Consider the following 19,090-nt stretch of genomic DNA (forward strand, 5'->3'; position numbering starts at 1 on the left):
TAAAACAATCAGACAATGTTAATCGTTAATTTTAAAAGTAATAGCCTACAAACCTAAAACATTCCAGCATTTAGTCTATGTTATTCAGTTATTGCAACCACATAGGGTACAGTATTGTACACAACTTATTTCAAACCAACTTATCGGGAAAATGGTAATGCTGTATGTTTGAATGTGAAATTTGAGATTTAAGTTATTATTATTACAGTATTATAGTCTATATCTGTATATAATCAATCCCAAAGTGGAAACATGAAGGTTGTGTGTAATGTCAGAATGTGTATAAAAATTGCAAAGAGACATTTGTCGTCCCCTTGCTCAAGGGTTTATTTGGGCCAATTTTAGATTTAGAAAAATAAAGAATGTGTTCCAAAGCAATAATTTGACATACAGACATACTGGTATGCATTTTTAGATTTGTACAGTAAACACAATCATTCCACTGACTTTTACCTTGAATTTATTTCTGCAATCTTGAATTGTCACGTTCTACAGTTCTAGCAAACTTGTAGATTATATCTTAAAAATGGGTACAAATGAAGACTGTAGCAATGAATGGATATATATGTTGCCGAAAGATTGTGTGATGAATAAGCTGGAAGGAGGGATCAAGTCTGAGAATCTAAATGTAGATTCAACATCGCTGTCTGTGCTTACCTTGAAACATCCATGTACAGGAGAGCCTTCAAAATTCCTGTTTAATGACAAACTGAAGCAGTTGTATGAAATAAATTCACACAGAGATAAGTATGGATCCTGGTTTGTTGATGCCAAAGTTCAGCAGGATGGTTCTTTATTCGTTGCAACAATAATTGACCCACTTTATATTGTTCTTCCTTATTTGAATAACAGTGGTCAGGCAGAAAAATATGTAATTTTAGATCAGATTTTAAAAGATGAAAAATATTCAGATTGTAACAAATTTGTTAAGATATTATCAAAATCACAAATGGAAAATGTTGCAGAAGTCTCTGGAACTGGTGATTTTGTAGGATTCAAATACAGCCAGGAAAAAACATTGGAATGGCTGAGTAAAAAAGTCAAAAATACAGTAAATGCTGTCACTTCTTCTGGTATTTTTATAGCGGATAATTGTGATGATAAAGAAAATGAAGATGAAATTCAACTAGAATATGCTTTTCGATTTGTTGAAAGCTATCTTAATGAAGATATTGCGAGTCTTCTACAGAAACATTTAAATATAAGAAAACGTGCAGAAAAGCGACATTCTATGGAGCACGGGAATCAGCTCACTGCAAAAAAAATCAAAAACGAGAAAGAAAGTCATGGAGAAGCTAAAAATAAAAAGGCAAAAGTGTCAAAAGCACAAAGAGACTTGAATAAAGTAAACAAAAAGGGAATGAAAAGCATTTCAAGTTTTTTTTCTCCATCGAGTAAAAAATAGGAGATATTATAGAAATTATGATTTGAATGTAAAGTGTATTTTTAACAGAATGAGCATTTTTGCTATTTCCTACCGCTTTGTTGCTGTCTCGCAATGCCATCAACTGCCAACATGTACTTTCCTATGTTTAATATAAGTGCTCACGATTTTGCTTAATCTTCACAAAGATATTATTTTGCAAAGTTTTCAGATACTCGTTTGTTTGCTATCAATCTAAAGCTGCATTTGACATGAATGTTAAAGCAGATTAGCAATGATTGTATGTTTTCTCTATTTTCATTTAATAATAAACTAATGGTAACGATCAAGGTTTCAATGTTACATTCTTTATAATTTTTTTCATATTTACCATAAATTTGAATTGAAGTAGGGATATTATAATTTCTGCTGCTCAGCTATATTTGATGATGACAAATTGTTATCGAATTTTGGTGAACATTCTTCGGTATCCATTGTACCTAAGACAAATCATTATCTTAAGTTACTCAACAGTAAAATATTTCAATAAGCATCGTGAAAATGAAGTACCGGTAAAGAAATACTATTTTTTAGCCATTAGGATTTCCATGTTGAAAGCTTTTTGATTATTTTCACTGTATTTTGTATGGTAGACTGGAAATTGTTGACATGCTGCTTTATACAAAGTTTCAATGTTCCTCATTTTTTTCATTAAAAATGTTCTAAATTACTTTTGTATTCAATTTTTAATGAATAGTTTTAAAAATCTAAGAGAATTGATTAAATATTGAAAAAGCCACTATTAATCGAAAACATGTGGAGATCCACAGTAGGAAATAATGTTGATATCAAAAACCCAACAGTTGGAAATGATGATGATGATGAATGGGAAACTGATCCTGATTTTGTGGTGAAGTATTAATCACATAATGATTGGTACTCCTGAAGTATGTGAACCAAGATAGCGGACACCATAACGTAGTATGTGTACCAGGTTAGGCTTAGGCCATAATTTCAGGCACAAATACTACGGGAGTCACTTGGCAAGTCCCCGAACTCGTAATAGAACTATAATAAGGAAAATTGAAGTAAAATTATGGCCTAACCTGGTACACATACTATGCTCCGGTATCTGCCATCTTGGTTCCCATACTTCGGGAGTACCTAATAATTAACATAATAAATGAACAGAATTTGGAAAATTACTATGACTAGCATAATGTCAATATTTACTTAATACATACCATATACTGCTTATTTGACAACTGTTTTATTCAGAGCCTTACCCAGACTGAGGAAAGAGATTTATTATTTGGTCAACCAGCAAACGAGCGCCGCAACAATAATAAAAATATACTACATTCTCAAGGTTATTAGGTATATGCTGGGTAACGATATCAAAATCAGCTCCCCAAGACATGAAAAAATTGTATAAAGAATCTGGTAGTAGATGGTTTTGTTTTAAATAAAGTTCATTTATTTATCTATAGAATGAAGTTTCTGAAACAGAACAAAGATGGGGATCAAAAACTATCGAAGGTTCAGGAAGAGTTGGACACATAAGGTATCGGTTTCAGCTAAATGTAATATGAAGTGGATGGAAATGTTAATATCAGAGTTACAGAAAGCACTATTTTAGAATTCTATCATTTATTCTCTGTACTGAACGCTTGATCAAAGTTATTGTACAGCTACTCTCATCATTTCTCTAATTGAGAGTGTGTCTTTCCAGCTGCACTTTAAATCTATCAGAAGGCATATCAAAAGTGCCTTTTGAAACTATAATTGGACATAGTACGCTTTTCAAGCATTGCTTACTCATTTTTGTTATAATTGTTCATTTTCTATTTCGTTTTAGTGTAAGTGGACTTCGTAAAGATGTGCAAAAAGATGATGAAAAAGCGAAGCAAGAAGAAGCAAAAACAGGACCAAAAGCATCATATGGGTGAGTAATTTATGACATTCTATTCTGTTATGCACAAAAGTGGGGGTAGTTACATCATTCTCTAATTCACCGACTCGTGCATCGTGCATTTTAAATTTACTCCACAATAAAGTCAATGCATCTGGAACAAATAACTGGCTTACTAACCCCATACTCGACATAAACTGGTAACCGGACGAGAGGCTGTGGTTCGACATATGGCTTTCCTCTTTCCCGAGATAAATATGTAAATCTTTAGCCTTAAACCTTAGCCTTCCTTGGTTTTTGTGTGATATTGTAAATGCTCTAAAGTCTAAAGTGTGGAGGATTAACATTTTCAATAAAAATTTCTGTTTATAGAGTTTGTGTAATCTAGTTCACAAATCAATAGAATAGTCACCATGTTTCACTGATCCATGTGTCTTACCTAAAGCGAACTTCCTGAGTGGGAAGTTTGGTACAATTAACACATGATATAGCTATATAGTTACAACCACTTTTATGGAATGCCCCCAGAAATAAACAAATGAGTATAATATTGAGTTCAAAGTCATACCATAATTGTATTTTAAAGAATTTTTTTTTTATGTTAGTTTATTTGGTTCAAAAACAAAAGATATTCTGCTAATAAGTATCCTTTCTCGATATAGAATAGTCACCCCTATCTATTCATGATTCTGTTATTCAGGTACGGAGGAAAGTTTGGTGTTCAGAAAGACCGAATGGATAAATCTGCTGTTGATAACACATATCAGGCAAAGCTTGCAGCTCATACATCCCAAGTTGATGCAGCAAAAGGATTTGGCGGGAAATTTGGTGTACAGAAAGACAGAGTTGACAAAGTTAGTATTGCTATTATGTTAATTATATTATAAAAGCCATGCACATGTATGGGATTCAGAAATTGTCATTTCGTTTCTCTCAATTTTTTGATTGTTTCCATTATATTTTTTTAATCTTAAAATGTATATATTATATTTAGTCTGCTGTTGACTTCAGTTATAAAGCCAAACTCGCAGCTCACGAATCTCAAACAGACGCAGCTAAAGGTTTTGGTGGTAAATTTGGTGTACAAAAAGACAGGATGGATAAGGTACTGAATTTTGCATTAAAGGCAACACATGCAATTTTTGAAACCTCTTTATCAGCTGGATCATAAGACGCATTAACTTCAGCCAACCAGGTCCAACCTCTTACATCTTGAATGAATTACTGGGTAATTAGTCCCATACCCAACCCTGGATTAAAAAACAACTATGTTGTATACATTTCTCATTATCCTAATTAATTTGTAATTTTTTTATACAAACAAACATTTATGTAAATTGGGAGAAATATCATATTCTTTCTATTTATACGATTCCAGAGTGCTGAAACTTTCGAATACAAAGAGAAGATGAACAAGCATGAGTCTCAAAAAGGTATAAAATACCTAATTTTTTGCATGTTTACTTGATTGCTCATTTAATGCACAACATCCGTTGGGTTTTCTATCAAAGTCATTTATATTCATTTATTTCAAAGTTCTATTAAAAAAATTGTTTATATTTGAAAATAAATTGAATGAAGTCCCAGCTTATTAATTCATTTTAGAATTTTGCTCATATAATTTATATTCTGATTTACCTAACTTCATAAAAAATAACGTTTTACTGCAACAGAATATCATTTCATATTCATAATGATCAGAGTTATTTAATTTGATTTAACGAAGACGCTTTCAAATAAATTGACTCAATTATATGAAATTTTCAAATATTATTGTGTTATTGTTGATGTTTGATTTATTGATTAATTTGCTCATTTCACGCTAAATCTTACATAGATCTGTCAGTTAATATTTTTATTAGTAATTTCATTCAGAATATATTCAATATTTTTTTTAAATAACGATCATAATCTTAATTCTATGAAATATTAGCGTTATTACCAGGGACCTTTAAAATGAAATTTAAACCACAACTTATAAAGTTGAAAATGATGGGAAACACCGTTTTTTTGTGATTATTTCGTGTGGATTTACTGGGTTCAATTTTTTATTTTTTTGCATGTGATTACCTTCACTTGATTTTTTTTCATTTTCCTCATTGCTGCATGATTTTATTGACACACCGAAGATTATTCTTACGGTTTTGGTGGGAAGTACGGAGTGCAACGTGATCGACAGGACAAATCAGCATTGTCTTGGGAACATCAAGAGAAATTGCACAAGCATGAATCACAAAAAGGTTTATGGCGTGATTTCATCTTGCTTGAATATTATGATTTGATTAATAATTAACAATGTTGGTATGAATTGAAGTGAAAATATAAAAATTATTTTTTTAATTAATGATAATTTTTGTTGATGAATAAATTTTGATATTCATATAAAACAGTCCACAAAAGTATGAGTTATGTTAACTTGAAAAGTGCAGCCTTTAACATTTCATAAATAAACTGGTCTTACATGATTTCCATTTTAAAATTTCAAATTCTTACACTTTTTTGGATTTGGAGAATTGGTGGTGACTCTTACAATTGCTTGATGGTGTGCATTTTTTTTCCAATTTGCATGGTTTAAAGAATCGTGGATATTTTGAACCTTGTTAAACAATACACATTTATGGAACTTGGCTCTGTGTTTGTTAGTCCCTGATTCTGTTAGGCATTGTGTTCTGCATCCTTTCTAACATCATATTTTTTATTAATGGAATTAGCATAACAGCTCTGTTTTGAAGCAAATATAGCAAAGTAAATATATTTTTATATTTTTTATATTCAATTATTATTGATACTTTCTGAATTAGGAGTAAATCTAAACTGAGTAGTATTATTTTCTAATCAAAATATTTGTGGTTTTAACTTGAAGGAATTGTGAAGCAAATTCTGGGTTCGTTCCAGTCACGAAAAAAAACACAAATTTGCCGCAAAATATATGAATCTAAAATATTAAAATTTTCATCTGGGTCGGGCTGATCATAAAAAATTTCAAGGTTATTTTATTTTATATCAGAATAAGGTATATCGGTAATAATTTACTTTAATGCTCTGTCAAATGTAGATTATGCAACTGGTTTTGGTGGCAAATATGGAGTTCAGAAAGATAGACAAGATAAAGCAGCACATGGATGGGATGAACAAGCACAATTATCTAAACATGAATCCCAAAAAGGTAGTTTTTACCCATTTATATATATTTGCTACAAAACGTGACATAACAAAGAAGTCATATCTGACTGACATGTATCAAGTTCATGTATTTGAAATCCAAACTGGTAACCGGACGAAGGGCCATGAGACGGCATATATTAATCGGTCTTATCGGCACTCTGCTCTTTTGTGATCAATATGGAAGTCTCGTCCTATTTCTACACTTTTAATGAAAGCTATCCCATGTTTGATAAATTAGGTCGTTTTGTATTGCAGTTGGCCGGCGTAATTCCTGGTTTGAATATGAATGAACACTTTTATGTTTTATTATAAAATAATTTTTTTTTGTAAGAGATTTATCTAAACTAAGCATCTCAATCTATTTATGTGATTCAAGATTATACAACTGGTTTTGGTGGCAAATATGGAGTTCAGAAAGATAGACAAGACAAAGCAGCACATGGATGGGATGAACAAGCTCAATTGTCCAAACATGAATCGCAGCAAGGTATGAAATGATTTTGACTTTGGATTAATTTTACTAATGTGTGTATGATGTTTTTTTAAGTTAGTTAATTTCTTTTATTTCCGGTGATTTTAAGTATAATGTCTTGATTATTTTGTTGGTTGTGACATGGTTTTGCAAAGCAAAAGAAACATGCTTGCCATCACACCTGACTACCCTGCGTGCATTCGTAGGTTGGAATTCTGTTCGAGAGGATTGCCGAATTCCTCTCCCGTCGTAGGGTGATTTACATATAACTGGTTAACTATTTTAATGCTGTATGATTGAGTCATCTTTTCATTCATCCTCCCCCCTCCAATTAATATAAAATTTGTATCGTTATATATTTAAGCTGAACAGGATGACCGTATCATAGTGTATTTTGTAACTAAATGGATTCTAGAGTATGTGGTACCAGATTCATTAAAATTTTATTTAAAAATTGCCAATCACCCAACAACTCTCTGTAAAATTGAAAAGTTACAAAACATGATTATTCTTCCTATAGCCTATGCATTTGCTCTGGTAGTGGCAAACTTATTTCAACTATGAAAAGAGTATAAGTAGACCAAATGTGACTGTTATTTATTAGATATCATCGCTCTTTTCATAGTTCAAATATACATGTCTGGAAAATGTCTGCTGTTGACCAAAAAAAAATTACAGAAATGCATTTGTGTTAGTTTACAGTAAGAATTATATTGCATACAACAGCCCATTATTTGTTACCAATTAATGGATAATTATTCATAAACTATGCATGTTGTATTTAAAAAAGGAAATTTTCGAATTCAATATTTTACTTTTGCATGTTTTTACTGATTATTTATTTGCGAATAAAAAGATTATACAAAGGGATTTGGTGGAAAATTTGGGGTACAGAAAGACCGTCAAGATAAGACTGCTTATGGATGGGAAGAACAACAAAAATTAGCGAAACACGAATCACAGAAAGGTGGTATCAAATGATTTTCATTTATTATATAATCATGATTTTTGTTTTGTTGAATGGTCTGGTGGAATCTTAATTTTAAATTGAATAACAAGTAACTTGATTTATATGAGATGCATTTGTTTTAATAATTTTTACTTCAGTGCAAAGTGCTTTGATTATGAGGTTATTGCTGATTTTTACCTACCGGTACTTTATGTGGGTGATCTACATTCTACACTACCGAAGTTCTGGTCCTGGAATCATATATTTTTTATATACAAATCATTCTTTATGTGTACAGTTTCCCACATTCATTGTGTCTGTTCTATGTTCTTTTCAAGTAAAAACAAATTATCCAAATTCCACAAAAACCTTGAGAATGCAAGGGGTTTACTAGCCGAACCATTTCAATCATTGTTAACTACATTCTACTAGTTTTTATTTTTTGAAAAAAATTTTAGATTATTCAACTGGTTTTGGTGGAAAATATGGTGTTCAAACAGATAGAAAGGATGAGGTAAATGTAAATACTAAGAAGTCATAATTTATGCATATGTCGTGAGATGGCTTTGTTAATTAAGTTTTGACCATGCTAATGACTCAAGTAATAATATAGCTTTATGATAAACTTGAACATAAAGTTGTTTTAAACTATTTAACTCAATTGTAATATGTGGTAAGTTATAATTTTTCCTTTTTTAAGATTGCCAATGTGAAACGCCTCTATTCATTATAACTAGGCGTTTTTGTTTTAACATACACATTTCTATTTCAAACGTTTAATCTCATCAATATTTCATCGTATTTATTCTGAAAATACAGAATGCTGGAACATTTGAAGATATGTCTGATGTTTCTTCTTCTTACAAATCAACAAAAGTTGCTCCAAGTAAGAGTTCCATTATTAAAATGGTATTTTAAAAAGTACTGACCCCTGGTATTAATTGAGTCTTATACCTAAGCATGTATGACAGTGTTATTCTATACAGGTGCATGCAATCTTACCACTAATCTGCCAAAATATAATTTTTATTATTCTTAATAATGACACAGACCTTCAAATCATTATTTCCTTACAAATATTTCATTTTAGACCAGGGGTTCCCAAACCAGGGGTCGTGACCCCAAGTTGGGTCGGAGTGATAAGTAGGTAGGGTCGCAAATAGGGCTGGGCATTTCGAATCGAATATTCGAATCGAATCGAATAGTAAATTATTCGAATCGGTTAAGAGCAAATTTTCGAATCGCCGCCATCTTGTTTCACTCCTTCGCCAATGGTCGAGGTAAATTTCTCAATTTTTTTTTTCATTGAAAACATATTTTTCCAACACAATTCTGACATATGACTCTTTTCTGCATTGAGGTATTGATGAAAACTTTTTTTTTTATTGTCAGTGATGTATTTTATGTTTTCAGTAATTTATGTGTCTGGAGGACCTAAAATGATAAGAAAGTTACATACATTATCATACCTTCCAAGTATTCGAGATTCGATTCGATTCGAAAAAATTATTCGATTCGATTCTGAAATCATCAGGTATTCGAAAATGCCCAGCCCTAGTCGCAAACAGGTCATGGGGTCGCTGAGGTATGGTAGAGGATGGGTGTACAAATCATCTAAGATTTGACAAACCATGTTAAATTTAGCAGTTTGTACCGTGACTTACTGTAAAACAGGCCCATAGGCATCGCTCTATGCTTATGCTATAGAAAATGTAGGTGCTCATTGTGACATCACTGTTTGGTTTAGCTTATTTTACTTAATACCACCACATAACCAAACTCAAAAGCTCCGTGAAAGAAGCTCTAAGGTGTATTGAAAAATATATATATATTGACCTGGGGTCGCCCTGGACACTTGAAAGTTGTCTTCGGGGTCGCCCTGAAAAAATCTTGGGAACCCCTGTTTTAGACTAAAGGCAGTTTCGAGGAAAAGCATGACGCAAACTAAAATTTGATTGCTCTGTATTTCATAACCTTTTTTTGAAACAATGTTCTATGTTTCAGGTAGTGGGGGCACTGGAAACATTCGGAATAAATTTGAGAATATGGCAGTACAACAAGAGGAAGATGAACAGAGAAGGAGAGAAGAAGAAAAACAAAGACGAGCAGCCAAAGATCAAGCTGATAAAAAAGCTGCCGAAGAAAGGCAACAACGAGAAGCAGCTGCAGCTGAAAATGAGGTAGATTTGGATCCTTTTTATCATGTTACTGACAATAAAAATTAATATCAAATGAAATTGAATGGTGTCTACTTGCAATACACGTTTGGGTGATCCCGAATAATTTTCCCCATTTTAGTTCTAGCACAAGTTTGGGGACTAGCCAAGTGACTCCCGTAGTATTTGTACCTGAAATTATGGCCTAACCCTAACCTGGTACACATACTACGTTCCGGTGTCCGGAATCTTGGTTCACATACTTCGGGAGTACCCACGTTTGCACATGCTAGTGAGTCGAATTACGTTATATTTTGTAAAATTTTCGTTATAATCAAATTCAGTACAAATCTGAAAGATCATGGAGAAGGCCATCACATTATTGATTGTTTCGTGAGATATTTCGCATATTCGCTGAAGCGTTATACTTAACCATATCGACATCCCAGATTACATATCTCTGGTCCAAATCCTATGCACACACCTCACCCTGGGTGTAATACATTGGGTAGACAATGCCAAACAGGAAAAATTTTTTGTCTTTCTTAATCATAGTACTTCTTGGATATCATCAGATTTCAGCGACTGCATGTATATGGGCTTGTTAAGAACGAAAAGCGTGAATGAGTGTCATACAAAGAGAATTCATTTTCTCCTTGATCCTTGAAATATCGACATTTTTTATAAGTGCTGCTATATTTCGTACATCTGATAGGAACATCAAAGGTATGAAGATGAACAGAGAAGACAGCAGGAGGATGAGAGAAGAAGGCAAGAAGAAGAAGAAGAGTACAGGAGACAACAGGAGGAAGAAGCAAGAAAGAGAGAACAAGAGGCAGCAGCTGCAGCTCAACAACAACAAGATGATGTGAGTGTCATATCAGTCGTAAAGCCAATAATACTTTTCATAAAAAAAATATATGCTCAGTCCAAAGGCTGGAGTTAATTAAAAAATTTAATTAATCCTTGTAATTTATAATTTTTGCCTTTTCTTAGTTCTTGGTATTAAAAATTTGTGAAATGAATATTTTACTTTTTTATAAATACAGGCTTCGAATGCTTATGAATTAGAACCTGCTGGATATGAAGCCGAAACTACATATGAGCCAGAACCTGAATATGCTTATGGAGATCCCCAGACTGAATATGTACCAGAGGCACAAGAAGATCCATATGAAGATACTGGTCCACCTGTGCAACATGACCAACAACAAGCATATTCCACTGATTATAATGAAGATGAAAATGCCTATGAAGGTATAAGTTAAACTTTCAGTATTCGTAAACAAATTTGTTGAAGCAAAAATCATTGATAATGATGACAATATCTCAATGATGTGATTTTTTGGTGTTTTACCATAATTCAATTTGAATATTTTTGAAAGTGCATTATCTAATATTTTTTTATTTAGAATTTTATGGTAAGTTATTAGTCTGTGATACGATTGTCTACTTTCTCCATCAATAAAAGCTGTTCTATACAAATTGTTAGATTATAGATTTCTGTTGAATTATACAGTTGGTGGACTTGAAATTTATGACAAATCTCGGTCCTTACCAGGATTTGATAAAATTGTTTTATCATATAGTATAAATTTTGAATTTATTGAAATAAAATTGGTTATATAGAAAGATTATTATTAAATATTGAAATATATATTTGTTAAAATTTATACGAAATTAAACGCTTCCAAAGCTAAAATTTACTTTTTCTGACAGCTTTCGGAGCAGATGATGCAGCTTCACAACAACAAGCTCCACAACAACAAGGTGGAGATGAAGGATTATGTGCTCGAGCTTTATATGATTATCAAGCAGGTAATATTTATTACCTCAAAAACATTACAGTCAAAGCTAGAATTAATTTTATATAGCCATATAGTATCAGCACATTTCACTCATGTTTCTGATTGAGACTGTTTATATCCATTCTGCATGAAATATTGTAAAATTAAAGAAAAGAATAAAAAAATAAATTGTGAATTCGACATGCAATATTTCTAATGCAATTTACTAGTGGTAGTATTAATACAATGCAAAGGTATTTAAGGTGCATATGGCGTGAAACAAACATCGAATAAGATAACTTTCACATGTTGAATGAATCCAATTTTGAAAATACAATATGGATCGAAATAATCAATGTTTACTTTGGCAAATAAATGCCAATCGATAAAAGTATTAGAAAGACAAACACAAACAAATAAAGAAATGCAATAAATAGTCACAGTAAAAATTGTAATTCTCAAATACCTCAACGTCAGCAAAATTTCAGCTAGATATTAAAATAACTGCACCAAATGCACATGCTGTCATAATATAATATTCATATGAATTAAAAAAAGAAAGAAAACTTTGGGCCGAATTTAAGAGACCCCTATGTGGGATTCAAAATTAATTAAAATTTAAAATGTTCCTGTATAAAAGTAAAAGCCTTCTAGCTGGAAATTTGAAATCAATTGGTCCATTATTTGTTTTTACTTGAAAACTCACCTGAAACCAAAATTTTGGGCACTACAGAACACAGAAGTATGTGTACCAATATGGAGGTACCGGTAACTAAATTTGTTTGCCTACCTTACATCAGGTTGTGTAAAAACATTCCCCGATCTTGTAATAAAAATAAACTAAGGAAAATTGGAATAAAATCATGGCCGAACCCTAACCTGGTAGCTGGTACACATACTACGGGAGTACACAATTTTGTATTCTAATATTTTCTATTGATTGATGTATGTCAAGGACTTTAAATTACACTAAATTCATTCAGAATTATTTAACATAATTCCATTATTTTCAGCCGGCAGTGATGAAATCACATTTGATCCGGATGAGATTATTACAAACATTGAGCAAGTTGATGAAGGATGGTGGTCTGGAACTTGCCGTGGAGCTACTGGACTATTCCCTGCCAATTATGTGGAGATGATGTAGTTTGCATGTTTTTATGAACATGGGAAATGGGAAAGATAAAAGGAGAGGATGATTCGTGTAGCTCCCCGATATACTTCATATTATATGCATAATGTATAGGCGTGTAAACTTAATTATCTTTTTATGAAATTAAAAGGCCAACTTTTTAGTTTTATGGACTGTTAATCGTCTAGTTTTTGCAACATTTGTATGAGCTTGTTGGTGTGTTGAGATTTGTCTTTGCAAACAACATCAATGAATGATTTTGTTTTTTGAGATTCATGATTTAAAATTGGTGAAGCACAATTTACATTATGCCAAAACTACCGACTCTGTGATAGCTCAAACATGCAAAACTGACATTTCTCAGACCAAATACATGTCAACCTGAAAAGCACTTCCACATCCCAACTGGGGATGCTTAAAATGAATTGAGTACTCGTGTCCTATTATTGATTGATTCTGATGTATATGTTTTTATATTAATAAAGTGTTTCCTATATCTTGTATTCGGGAAAGGAACATTCCACATGTATTAGTAATCGGAACTATTCTTGTGACTACTGCCTGTTACTTGTTTAATTGTCGTTTTCATCATGTTCTCATTAATGCTTCCTGCTGTTCTATCATTATTTCTATAAAGTAAGGACAATTAACTTAGCAAAGTAATTATCCAAAGGCACTTCGTACTACTAACTTGACCATTGCAATTGTGAGATAATCCGATTGTCGTAAAATCATAGAAACATTTGATATTCATTTTTGATCGAATACAATCAGGACAAGACGTTATATCAGTGTAGTTTCTATGTACAGCATTTCACTGGATGGTTTTTTACTTTTATATCGAGTTTGCGCTTGCAACAGGAGTATTCGTTATAATTGTAATGTAATAAAATGGTTTGTTTCTCTGGATTTAATAGGAAGCTCACAAGAATTCTGAACGCTCTATTTTGGTTTTTATTATGTTCTCTTAATCATTTTATTATTCTCAATATAGTTAAGGAATCCTGAATCAAATGAATTTTTCAATCGCTTATGTAATCAAGTGGATGTGTGTTAAAATGTACAAAACTAATTTGAAAGAATGAGTATGCTGTCGGATGAGATCTCGCTAACATTTTTTTTATTTCTAATTTCGCTCAACTCTTTGTGAACTACAACAGAGTTTCAAATATTGCTTAATACCAATTCTTCTATAAGCAGAATATTTAATTTGAATTTTACAATGTATTGTTATTATTCTACTTATTATTGTTTAAGGTTCAGCGTTACCAGCTGCTTATATTCAACATGGAAAATTATGTGTAATAAATCAATATTTCTAAAACGAAGGACATTATTTGATTTTTTTCATTTTTAGTAAGGGCGAGATAGCATGTTCGCTAATAATGATAAAGATTGGATGTGATGCTGATCATAGCATTTGTGTAATAAAAATAGAGTCAGTTGACGGACGATCTTGAGTGTCACTGACTGGAACAACATTTCACCAGTGCAGGTATCAAAATCTTGTCAAAGTTGTCACTGTTGAACAGACTGACAAGTTAGATAAATACATTGTAGAATTTCATTGTGGTCTGTCCTAGTAATCTCATGCTGTTTACTTAGATTTTGGATTCGTGAATGACATGCAGGTGCTCTGAACGACATACATATTTGTTTCTTAATTTATTCTGATCAACACATTTATGGTAACTAATTGAACAAAGTAGAAATCAAAATTTAGCGAGCACTTATTTGGTTCAAGATAAGTCTGTATTTGATATGAACTCGGAATATTATATTGAGGTGCCTTACGTTATCGATCACTCTAGAACAGATGGTGGTGAGATAGATATTTAGAAAGAAAATCTAAAAAAGATTAGAAACGAGGCGGCGGGCGCCCAGTATTGATCCCCGCCTATGCTCGATCGCGACGTCATTTCAGAGTTACTAACGGGTAAAGGAGCTGCCGGTTAATTTTGAACGCTGTGCGTCTGTCTTGTCGGTATTCTCCGCATACAGTGTGTTGCAGCTAATAATTAAAATATGTGCGCTAAAATTCCTAAGGCTTCTCCGGTTTATGAACTATCGAGATGAAAAACAGTTTGTTCGAAAGCGTATTTTCATCCGCAGAAGGTAGCGTTCTTGGAGTTTTAATATTTGACTTAGTTGACTAGAAATAGGGTGAAAATTATGAAAAAATTGGAAATTTTTCACCGATCGGCGCGTTTTTTGCTGCTGCCATGGAAACGAAACATCAATCTTGAACATGGATGAAAGGCATAAGGATGACCCACGTGAAAATTCATCCTGATCTGTCCAACCGTTTGGACGCTACAGCTGGACAATCAGACAGACAGACAAGCCGGTAGGCGCCCAGGATCTCCGCTGATAGTTGAGGCCGGTTGCCATCAATGGAAACTTGAAGATCTTTAATAACGGCGACACGATTAAAAAGTGAGCGGGTTGTCGAAAAGGCCAGTTCATTCCAAACGCTGCGCGTTTTGTAGACATATTAGCGTGACTGATATAATGCGGCTGGAAATTGAAAAAAATGTTCACAAAAATCCCTAAGGCTCCTCCAGTTTAAAGAATATCAATACCAAAGTCGACTTGATGGAAAGAGTATTTTCCCATGCTGAAGGTAGCGTTCTCGGAATTTCAATATTAGTCCTACTGAACTAGAAAATGGCGAAATATTATGAGAAAACTGGAAACAATTTAGGGATCGGCGCGTTTTCTCGCCGTTACCATGGAAATGGAACATTAATCCTGAATTTGGGTGAAACGCATAACATTAGCGTGACATGATAACACGTGTGAAAAATTTCAGCCGGAACTGTCCAGCCATTTGATCTTTACAGCTGGACAAACAGACAGACGACAGACATACAGAACGACTGAGAATAAGGATCTCCTAGAGCGGAGATACAACAGAGTATTTGAAACAAATAACTGGCTGACTGATTCCACATCCCACATGGACTGGTATTCGGACAACTGGCGTCTCATCGGCTTAACTCTCCTCGAGATAAAATATGTAGATCCTAATTCGCGTTGATATTCAAGCACGTGGCGTTTTAAAAACTTTTATTTGTATTTTAACTCTCAATAGCCATGAATTTAAATTTTGTTAAGTCTTATTCCAACTCGAGTCAAAGTCATTAGCTATTGGTCTGTTCGCTATTTCCTTTCTAAGCAAAAATTTATCAAGATAATTATTAGGCTAGATAATCGGATCACTTATTTTCGAAAAAATCTGAAATTTTCATTTGGTGTTCGGTAAGCAATATATAAAAACTATTCCGCGCACCAAAAAAGGCTCAAATTCCTCTGGAAACTCTACGGTTACGATCATGTTATGCCGGGAATGTGAAAAGCCAAGCAGTCATTCTTTTTATATTAATGAAATGATGGTGGAGAAAGACGTAACCGAGCATCAGTTAGTTAACAACCTCTCGTCCACGAGGAGTTCAGCAAACTTTCATAGACAATTACCATACATTGTTGTTTTATGGTATGTAAGAATATTGAATATACAGGCTATGGTTAAAGTGCCCTGGCGGCAAGCATAACTCCCCTACGCGGTATAACGTCAGTAAACAATAGTCAAACTTAGTTCATTTTTATATAGCTTTGCTCGTTTATACATTTTAAAACGTACACAGTGAACATAAGTACAACAACATGTAGAACAATATAAATATAAAAAATTCTTTTGATTCAATTATTTCTAGGTAGTGGCTTTTTCAGAACCGAGGATTTTAATCTGGTGGATTGCAAAGATTAGTGTTCCGAAGAAATAACACAATATAAATGCCAATGCAAAATGGAGGGGCTTCCTTCTTTTCGGGAAGAACAAACATACAAAGAGTCGGCCCTTGATAAATAACTCATATATAAGGATAAATGTTCCGATCTTACGTGGGTTTATGTTATCAATCTTCTCCGTTTGACGTAGAAGAGAGCGAAAGTCCTTGCTCAATATCAAAATCACTGAAATCGCTCAAACTGGTCTCACTTAGTGTGTCTTGATCATGATGCCTTAACGTCCGAACGAAAGCAAGCCAAGCTTCGGTTCTTGGATCTTTCAAAGGATTTTGTTCATTATTTTTAAAAACCTGTTTCGATTTGGAAGCAGACAGTGGCGTTTCCTGGCCCTTTTCATGTCTGCCATCCGTCATATTTAGACATTTAGGTGTAACAATAGATTTTGCCGAGTCGATTTCAGCCATAATAACCTTTCGCTGTTTTGTGGGAGTTGGTCGTAACTTAGCAATGCATTGACGAAGCACAACTTCACCATCATTAAGTTCACGTTCAGGGGACTGTGTTACAGTGCTATCAGTATCAGATCCAGAATCAGTAGCAGCTCTCCACGGAGTTTCCGAAGACCTACTTATTTTTGTGTCGGTTTTTCCATCGATACTTTCCAGTTTACCATTAGACTCAATATCTCCATTACCAAGCTTCATATTTTTGCTTGGTTTTAAATTTGGATTCATTATTTTTGGCGAATCGTTTTTAACTTTAGCAGGCTCCGACGCACGTCTCGAATCAAGACTCACATTATTTCTGAAGAGTTGCATATTCGAATCATTCAAGCTGAGTGATCGCGACTTCCCTGATTTTCGCAGAGTGTCAAACAATTTTGAAGGCTGTGTGATAAAGGATTCGTCTGTTTCGTTTAAAGAAAATTGATCGACGAAAAATGTAGAACTGTAGTCATTCAATCGTGCCATATCAACATCGATGGAACATCGTTGAGCATGGACATATTTTTTTGGTATAACTTCTTCGCATAAAACTTTTTCTGTGTTTTCGTCATCACTGTTTTCTATTTCCGAAGGACTTTCTTCAAAAATATCTCCTAATTGGGCACTTGGTCTTTTAGTTATATTACCATTCGAGCCACGAAACTTATTAAACGCCTTTTCTTCGTTAATTTCGTCGTTCAAAGTGATTGTTGGGATCTCGAGGGAATTTTTATTACACTTGTTTGATTTTTGTATTTTTTCTTCATCAGTCAAAACTTGACGCTCAACGCTAATTTCTACATATCCACAATGATGGTTCATTCCTTCGGAATCGTTCATGAACAATGTACAGGTAGGTATCGATACGTCCAATTTTTTCGTAGAATCCCAATTAGAAAAGTGATGCAACGCTTTTCCGAATTCCATGATTTCTCGAGTCATATTGGGTTCTGTGCCACGGGCTTTTATTTCAAGAATTTCATTGCCGTCCGTTCTGTATTTAATCAGCACATGTCTCGAATCTGCAGTCATCGAGACTGAAAGTCTAGGCGTGCACATTTCGGAAGTCCATTCTGGTTTATCAAGGAAGTCACTGCAGTTGCTGTCCGTATCTGAGTCGCGATAATTTGAATTATTATTTCCCATTTTATGCTTACTACCTCAGGTTCTTTGTTCCATTATCAGATTCTCACAACAGTTACAACTGTATCTCGACGCAAACACTTAATCTACAGCCGCAAAATTGTCAAGACAATTTTGAATTACTCACTGCAAACTGTGTAATAGTGTTGTGATTTACCTAATCATTCAGCCATCTGAAGGGATTATTTGGCAATAATCTTGTATATGCGACAAAATATATCACGTATTACAATCACTAGCTGCACACAGTGTCAAATAGAACAAAAAGTGTAAATTTGACTTGCATATTATAAGCACAGTTTCGATATCAGCTTTCCTAATTTAGTCTGATTTAACGTGCGAAAATGCATGTCACTTGTACTAAATCTGTACATAATTTGTGTTCTTGATATCGATTAGCCTAATACTAGCGTCGCGTGTGGAAACGACTATCAAGTCTACATGTCAGGACTGTCTATATCCTGCCAATGCTTGATATGCACATAAACCATACAACACCGAGGAAGGTAGATTTCAATTCCTATGTATATGTAATTTACTTAGCAAGGAATCAGAATTGAAGACCAGTAAAGCAAATATTTATTACGTAAAATATGGAATTATAGAAATCTCGCAGATGACAAAAATCACATTGATATTGCAGCGACATTTCAGTTGAGTGACTTTTATCAATGTTGGTGGATTATAGCAGAAAGCTTCATTTCCAAAAAGATCATTTTCAGTTACAAGTTCATATTATATTCAAGTTACACGCTCTGAAAATAAAAATTGAATCG

The 19,090-nt window shown here is 33.4% G+C and overlaps 2 protein-coding genes across 4 annotated transcripts; both read left to right on the forward strand.

Moving 5' to 3' along the window:
* Positions 1-458: 458 nt before the first annotated feature.
* LOC120330720 (ribonuclease H2 subunit B-like) lies at positions 459-2,120 on the forward strand. Its single transcript, XM_039397620.2, has one exon. The coding sequence runs from the start codon at positions 527-529 to the stop codon at positions 1,403-1,405; it is 879 nt and encodes a 292-aa protein (XP_039253554.1). The 5' UTR covers positions 459-526; the 3' UTR covers positions 1,406-2,120.
* LOC120330719 (uncharacterized) lies at positions 2,048-14,267 on the forward strand. Of its 3 annotated transcripts, XM_039397616.2 has the most exons (17): positions 2,048-2,273; positions 2,854-2,927; positions 3,222-3,308; positions 3,976-4,129; positions 4,270-4,380; positions 4,654-4,708; positions 5,405-5,515; positions 6,331-6,441; positions 6,817-6,927; positions 7,769-7,879; positions 8,320-8,375; positions 8,681-8,747; positions 9,866-10,041; positions 10,733-10,885; positions 11,067-11,274; positions 11,737-11,835; positions 12,818-14,267. In XM_039397616.2, exons 1-17 carry the CDS (start codon positions 2,178-2,180, stop codon positions 12,949-12,951), a joined length of 1,914 nt encoding a protein of 637 aa, XP_039253550.2. In that variant the 5' UTR covers positions 2,048-2,177; the 3' UTR covers positions 12,952-14,267. The 3 variants fall into 3 exon arrangements, with proteins under 3 accessions (XP_039253550.2, XP_039253553.2, XP_039253552.2); XM_039397619.2 differs by lacking the exon at positions 7,769-7,879; XM_039397618.2 differs by lacking the exon at positions 5,405-5,515.
* Positions 14,268-19,090: the final 4,823 nt, after the last annotated feature.

This window comes from Styela clava, chromosome 6 (assembly GCF_964204865.1).
Source record: "Styela clava chromosome 6, kaStyClav1.hap1.2, whole genome shotgun sequence".
In the NCBI taxonomy this organism is placed as follows: domain Eukaryota; kingdom Metazoa; phylum Chordata; class Ascidiacea; order Stolidobranchia; family Styelidae; genus Styela; species Styela clava.